The sequence below is a fragment of the Lissotriton vulgaris genome, chromosome 5, assembly GCF_964263255.1.
Source record: "Lissotriton vulgaris chromosome 5, aLisVul1.2, whole genome shotgun sequence".
NCBI classification, from domain to species: Eukaryota; Metazoa; Chordata; class Amphibia; order Caudata; family Salamandridae; genus Lissotriton; species Lissotriton vulgaris.
In genome coordinates this window covers 1,417,579,925-1,417,587,942 of record NC_141693.1, presented here as the reverse complement: position 1 = coordinate 1,417,587,942, position 8,018 = coordinate 1,417,579,925, and the positions used below count along the sequence as shown (strand labels likewise).

The 8,018-nt window shown below is 44.2% G+C and overlaps 1 protein-coding gene across 1 annotated transcript; it reads left to right on the top strand.

The window, feature by feature from the left end:
* The first annotated feature begins 4,414 nt into the window (after positions 1-4,414).
* Positions 4,415-6,862, top strand: LOC147712673 (uncharacterized). Its single transcript, XM_086919682.1, has one exon. The coding sequence runs from the start codon at positions 4,415-4,417 to the stop codon at positions 6,860-6,862; it is 2,448 nt and encodes an 815-aa protein (XP_086775808.1).
* Positions 6,863-8,018: the final 1,156 nt, after the last annotated feature.

The window sequence follows — 8,018 nt, the reverse complement described above, 5'->3', positions numbered from 1 at the left end:
AAGGAAAATGTGCTGTATTTAAATAAAACTGCTTTATTGAAAAAGTGGTCACAGACATGGTGGTCTGCTGACCTCAGCAGTCCACCATCCCTGTGAGTTCCGGCCATTTCAATTGGGTCACAAAATGTGACTTGCCTCATAAATTATAATGAGACAAGTCCTTTGCAACCCATTTGGGAATTGAAAAATTGTCTCAAACACTGTTGGAAACCAGTGTTTGTGACTCGCAATTTGTGAGTCACAAAATAATCCTAATTGCAAGTCCCTGAGGGAGGTACATGTGGCACTATATTCCGAAACAATGGATTTGGAGCTAAACTGAAGAACTACACTGGCTGAACTCTTTTTTTTAAAATATATTTTATTGGGATTTTAAGTGCATCTCAGAAATAGAAAACATTATTGAGTTAATCCGGACATTAAAATGTCAATTGGTCAACAGACTCAGTACATAAATACAATCCATAGGTAATACAAAAATGCATAAAAACAAACAAAGCCAATTATACAGGACCTAGTTCATCGTATTCACAATTCATAATATCGAGACCTTTAAAAGCTGGGATATAAAACTAATAAAATGCAAGGTTACGTTTCAGGCAATTACCGCTTAGTCTGCCTCCAATTAGTGACCGGGGCCCAAATCCTTCTTGCAAAGTCCTGTGTTTTCACCCCCTTTTGTTCGTACAGGCAGGACTCAATATTATGAATTCCGAGAAACCTAGAGAGACACATTTCAAAGGATGGGGCCACAACATCCTTCCAACCTGCTGAAATTAGAATCCTGAGCACAGCCACGGATATAAAAACCAAGGCTTCTTCCTCTTTCACCAGTTTTAGATTAAAATCAATGCCCAAGATCATCAGGGTAGGGGATAGATCAATCTTGTGACCTAGCAGCCCCTCCCAAAATTTTTCGATCTCATTCTTTACTGGGGTCAGGAGGCTACAATTGAAAAACATATGCAATAGGTCTGCTTGTCCATCCCCACACCTTGGACACGTATCATCGTCCCTGACCCCCCATGCAAATAATTTCGTAGGGGTGTAGTACAAATTGAACACCGTTTTGTAATGCAGGGCCCTCAGGTTTTTGGCTCTTGAGATCCTTTTATTCAATAGTAAGGCCAAGTCGACATCTACGTCTGGATTTCCCAGTTTTCTAGACCAGGCTACCTCCGTCTTATCAACATCGTCTTGGATCTCTAAGATAAGGGTGTTATAAAGAGTCTTAATTTTTTTACAGCCTCTAGTCAATGCCTCCAAAATGGGGCTATTGTCAGGGGGTGGTGGTTTTGGTCTAAGTGCCTTCAAGGAATGTGTCAATTGGCCGTATACCTGGGATTCCAAATCTGTTTTGTAGGACATCAAAGCTTACAATCCCCTCTTCATCCATTAATTCCCACAGAGTCTTAATGCCCATCCCCCTCCAAACTTTAAAAGTCCTATCTGCTCCTATCCCTGGGAAGAGGCTCGAATTATAAATGTGTAGGTATGGGTTAACCTTGGGGATGTTACACAACTTTCCACCAGCCTTCCACACCCGCCAGACACCGTCAACAATCTTATATCTAGCTTTCTTGTAAAATCTGCGATCAATTTCGCATAACATTAAGCCCATCGCCTTCCTTCCTAACAGCAGCTCAAATATAGAAGGGGGCCGCTGAGCTTCGGGGCTTTAATCATTGAGAAAAGCCTCTGGCTGGAAGAGCACAGACATTTGAGTCAGAAGACATGTCCAATGATACAATCTTAAGTTAGGCAAAGCCAGTCGACCCCTTTCTCTTGGGAGAGACATCAGATTTGTAGACCGCCTTACCTTCCCAAATTGCCAAATACATTTAATAAAAACAGATTCTAAATTCATAATTATTTTCTCCTCCAAGAATAGTGGTATGGCCCGAAAGAGATATAGTAACTTGGGGAACATCGTCATCTTGACAGCATTCACCCTACCAATCAGTGAGAGATGTAGCCCGTCTAACCTTCTCAGATCGGTCTCTATTGATTTAATGAGTGGTATATAATTTTCTTCCACTATTTTGTCTACTGAGGCATTAATTTTCACCCCTAGATATATAGCTGCGTCCACAAATCTTGAATCTGATTTAACTATATTTTTCATACAGATAATCTGGGTCTTTGCTTCATTTAATAAATACCCGGACCTAGCACCAAATTGTTTTGTCAGCTCAGACAGAACGACCATTGCCTGCCGGGGGGTCAGTTGAGAATACTGCAAGATCATCCGGGTACGCTAAAATTTTGGTTTTCGTACCCATTAAAAACCACAGGTCTTAACCTAGGACACCCTAATGTAGCCTGCATGAGAGGGTCAATATAAAGAGAGAAGAGAATAGGGGAGCACAGGCACCCTTGACGCGTTCCTCTCTTTATAGAAAACATATTCGATTTCTCGCCCATGACCGTGACTCTAGCAACAGAATCTAAATACATCGCACTGAGTGCTCTAATGGTCTTCTGCCCAAACCCTCTTCCTGCCAAGATACCCCAGAGAAAGCTTCAGACCACACGGTCGAAAGCTTTCTCTGCGTCGAGCAGGATCATGGCCATCTCCCCTCCAGTGGCAGCATGGGCGTCAAATAGAGCTATTGCCCTGCTGGTATGATCCGTTGTGCCAAGCACGGGGACAGACCCATGCTGCCAAGGGGAGACAAGACCGCCAATAATCCTGCCCAACCTCAAAGCCCAGATCTTAGAGTACAGCTTGGTGCCAGAGTTGATCAGCGAGATTGGTCGGTACGACCCCGGGTTCTCACTAGGTTTCCCTTTTTTGTGGAACATTATGATGTTCGTCTCTTTTCACGAATCCGGGGTCCGCCCAGTACAAACAATCCCATTAAATTGGTCTACTAACAATGCAATGATTTCTGATTCAATACGCTTATATACCTCCAAGGGGATGCCGTCGGGGCCGGCGGCCTTCCCTGAGGCTAACTCCTGTAGGGCAACCTTGATCTCCGTTTCGGTAATGTCCCTATCGAGTTCTTCTTGAAGTGAAACATCCAGGCGCAGCCTATATCGCCAATGTTGCCCAGCTGTCCTCCGTCTGTGGTTCTGAAAATGTTGGACCCTGCTATATGTGGTACCGAAGCCCAACACTCGTGTCAGAAAATATCATCATACCATGACGAATTTGGTATTGGCAGACCGGTAATGATTAGGACATTATAACTGTGCATTTGCGTCACGATTGAGTGACGGGAACCCCCTTAAATCGTACTTCCTGTCGTGAACCCTCGGGTTCCATTTTGTGAGCGGCATCCATCTTGTGGTTGCCCTTACATAGTCAATTGACCCAGGCCGAATTCGAGCTGAAAGGACACGTCCACCTTTCCTGACTCCTCTGTGACCTGGGCGAGTTGCCTCCACTGCCTCCAGCCAAACCTGTTCGGGCAGTCCCCACCCCAGTGGCCGAGCAAGATTAGCATCAAGGCACAACATGTCATAAACCATTTACCGCATACAAACCACGCTTTATCATACACACACCTGTCCCTGTTTCTTCTTTATGGCTAGTTTTACAAGGAGGAGGTGCCCGATTTTATTGGGGTTTCATCGATATCTGATGGAAGTTCTGGGCCTGCCCAGATAATCTATCACGAACTGGACAAACGAAAATATGGGCTTGCCATCATGACTTTGCTTTTTCTTTATTGTGAAAATATGTTTATGGTCGAATTGTAAAACCAAGAATTTTTGCCTGAAGTGTAATATCGTGTATAAAAAGAGAAGGCCGGCTCTGTAAAAACGAGCAGTCTCCTGAGAATATACACACCGTGTTGTTGTACTTCTAGGACGCCTGTTACTTGGTTGCAGCCAATAAATTCGATCTTTGACTTCACCTAGAAGACTCGTGTTTCTGTGGTCTGAATCAGGAAAGTACTCGAGGTCTTTGGGTGTTGCCCTGACACCGCTGGGTTACCGGATCAGTACCGGTTCTGAAAAACCCAGTACCTCAATTGGCGCCCAACGTGGGGCGGTATCAGCGGTACTGGTCCAAGCCAGATGTTCGTGAGGAGCTTCGTGTGAAAATTCCAGAGGACGGCCAGCCACTTCAGCAACCCCTGTATGTCGACGTGGTTCCGAAGGTCTTTGCTGCGAGGTTCCCCACGTCCCGACTGCTACAAAGGACTGCTGCCCTGACTATCGCCCTGATTTGGACCCTTGATGTTTGGTAGAGCGAAACGTTAGACGAGTCTTCTGGTGACGTCATCGATACCTCAGTTAAGTATAAGTGGAGCGTCTCCCAGTCCTTAGTTTGTTTGGTTCCCCTTTGTGGGACCGCTTTGATTTGGAACTTGCAAGCGCCAAAGCCGAAGGACTCGTGTATTCACGAGAAATATCGTAATCGATAATCCTTTGAAGTTTGAAGCTAGACTAGAGAGTGAAGATGCCTGGTCTTAGCAGACTTGGAAATTTGTTTTGTCTTGGTTGTAAAGATAGGGACTCCCGACTGGAGGACTCGTGTCCGGTTCCTCCGATTGGAACTCCAACCTATGAACTATATGTGAAACATGGGGTAGGCCCCATAACATACAATGAAGTGTGGATAAAATACACCAGAAAGGACGGTGTTTTAAAATGGCCCCAATACGGTAGTTTTGATACAGAAATCCTAGATAATCTCGAAGTTAAACTTTTTAAGAAGAAAGCCCGGCTGGCAATGTTTGACTCTTTCCGCCTGTGGCGTAAGGAGGCCAAACAGAAGGAAATTAAATTAGCAAAGAAAAATAAGAGAGAAAGGGGTATCTCAATAATGCAAGCTGCCATGCAGTATAAAGACCATGAAGAAGAACAGATGAGTGAGCAGTTGCACAGGCAACGTAAAATGGTAATAGATAAATGCTACCCAGTTTTGCTGCCTCTTCAGCAAGAAGCAGCAAAAGAGCTTGAAAAAGATCCCCTAATGTCGCATTTGTTAAATTCGCCACCCCCCTGTGCGCAAAATGCTACAGCACCTCCACAACCTTTAGTTGTGCAACCCATGGTTGTTCTACCTCCTGTTCCTCCACAGCACCCACCAGCTACTCTTCAGCTGGCTCCTATTCCTCTGGTGCAGCCTTCCCAAGGGTCACCGGCCTTTACACCTGCTCTTCCTATACTTCCTGCAACTTTAACTACTGTATCGACTACCACTCCTGGTACTCCTCCTCCCACTGCCTCTGCATCTGCCTCATCTCACCCTGCCTTCCCACTTGTCTTTTCATCAACTTCTCCGTCTGTCCGCCAGAGAGTGGCAAGCACTGTTTCTAGTCTTCTATATCCTTTGTTTGGAGCGGCAGGCCCGACTAATACCCCTGAACACAAACAGTTGCGTAGCCACCTGCCTGATTCTAGGGAGAAAGAAGTATTGGATCGTTTGGCACATAGATGGGTGACTAACCCGACAATATATGATCTAGAATCTGTTATGGATGTGTTCCATCAGTGGGAAGCATCAAAGCAGAGGTACGTTTTCGAGAAAATGTGTGTTTTTCTATGCGAAGATTTAGAAGAGAATGATTTGGACTCTAGTCCACCCGAGTTGAGCCATGTACGGTTCGAATTTTCCAAAGGTACAATTGTGGGTTCAGATGTTAGGAACGCCGTTGCAACGTTGTTATCCCTTAGAACTGAAGGTGTTTCCAAGTCGTTGTTTGATTATGATTCTTCTACCAAGAAGAAAGGAAGACAATATCCCATGAGAGATGTTCCCCCAGTTTGGAGGGAAGGGGACGCGAATGCCGTTCCCGCCGTTTTGCCTCATTTTCAGCGTGTGTGGGTACATGTCCCATGGAAGCGAGCTGAAGTATTAGCCCTTAAGCAGACATTGCCTGATCCCCGTAAAAATCCTGCAGGGTATTACAAAGAATTATCACAGACTGCAGGCTCCTGTATCATGAATTTAGCTGATATCGATATGTTATTTGGGAATGTTGTTCCACAGCCTTTATGGGGAAAGATTCGTCATACGGATCATGATCAAGAGCTAGGCGACACATGGGCAATTATTACTGCTGCTGATACTAGACAAGTTTGTGGTGCTAAACCTGAGCCTTTAGTAGCAGAACTCCCTGGTAGAATTATTACATATATGAAGACTTTGATGCCCGAATTACGTGTAAATTGGGATAGGTTGTCTGCGTGTAAGCAAAAGAAAGATGAAACGGTGTCTGATTTCTTCACCAGGTTTGAAGAAACGTTTGTCGACCACAGTGGTCAAGACATGAGTACAGAAGGTGGTCAGCGACTGTTCGCTGATAAATTTGTACACAAACTACTTCCAGAGTTGTGTAAAAAGTTGAAGGATTCAGAGAGTTCGTGGGCAGTTTCCTCTTCAGCACAGATATTGGCTACTGCACAATATTATGAAAATAGAGACAAAGATGAGAAAGAAAGAGCAGAAAAGAAAACTAACGAATTAAAAACGAAGGTCCTATTACAGCAAGCATACCCGCCACGTGGTGGTAGTGGCCAGAATAATGTCGGTCAAAATAACTATCAGAATAATTATCAGCAACCTCCACAGTTTCAAAAGCCAAGAGTAGAGTATACTCAGCCACGCATTCCTGTAGGTCCCAATCAGTGTTCGTACTGCAAGGAAGAAGGTCTTTTTAAATATAGTTGCCCTATCTTGTTACAGCGCGCAAATGGTGTGTCAAGCACAAGAGGTAGAGGTGTTCAGCAAACACCTAGAGGTAGAGGACGTGGAAATATCCCTCAGAATACACGCTCCTTTCCACCTCAAAATTCCATGAATAGGTTTGATCAGCAGAATAACGCATCTGGTAGGACAGCTCAGTACTACGCTGATGATTACTATGCAGAAGATGAGTATATGGAAGGTAATGATTACTAGGACAGCTATGGACAAAGAGAGGGAGTTGTTTCAGTTCCAGTAGATCAGAGTGGACCATACGTTGAGGTGATTACATCAGGTGTGTCAGAACCTTTTCTGTTGGATACTGGTGCTACAAAGAGTTCTATGATGCACTCAAAACTCCCTGGCGCACCTTTATCTGGCGAAATGAATGTTTCTGTAGGTTTTTCGGGCGCCCCGGTTAGGAACCTGATTTCATGTCCTATGTCCCTGTCTGTCGGTCCTTGTGAATTCGAAGTACCCCTTATTCTGACAACAGGTTGTGGTGAGAACTTGTTGGGATTGGACCTGTTAAAAGATTGCATGCAACTTTGTATTGTTCTCCTTCGGGAGTACAACTTACACTAGGTAAGAAAGTGGTTTCTCCAATGTATTTGTCGAGGGATAAAATTCTGACAGAATTGCTGTCTCTCCCTGATATACTTTGGGCTACTGGTCCTAACGATGTGGGTCTCTTGGAAATACCACCATATGTTGTGACATTAAAAGCTAATGTTAGGATGCCACGAATTCCCCAATACAAAAGTTCTAGTGAAGGAGAAAAAGCGTTGTTAGCGATCATTTACGATCTGATTGAAAAAGATGTGATTGAAGAGACAAGAGGAAATGTTTGCAATGGTCTTGTCCTGCCTGTTTTGAAAAGAACCAACCCCTCTCAGCCACCTGTGTACAGATTTGTGATTGACCTTAGAGAGGTGAATAAAATAGTAGTGCCACAATTTCCAGTTGTTCCTGACATTACTGCCCTGTTGACTATGATCCCAGCCTCTGCAACCTGGTTTTCGGTAATTGACTTGAAGAATGCTTTCTTCAGCATCCCAATTGCTGAAGAAAGTAGGGATATTTTTGGCTTCAGTTTAGGAGGACGAAGCTTCCGCTTTAAACGCGCTCCCCAGGGCTACTGTGAAAGTCCATCAATATATAGTCAAGCTCTAAAAACACAGCTTGATACGATTGTTTTACCTGAAGGCGCTACACTCATTCAGTATGTTGATGACTTGCTTATTGCTGCAGATTCTGAGGAAATATGTAAAGAAGCCACGTTGTCATTGTTGCGTCATTTGTGTGATCTGCATCACAAAGTGTCCCTGTCTAAACTACAATATTGTCGACAAGAAGTGACCTACTTAGGTCA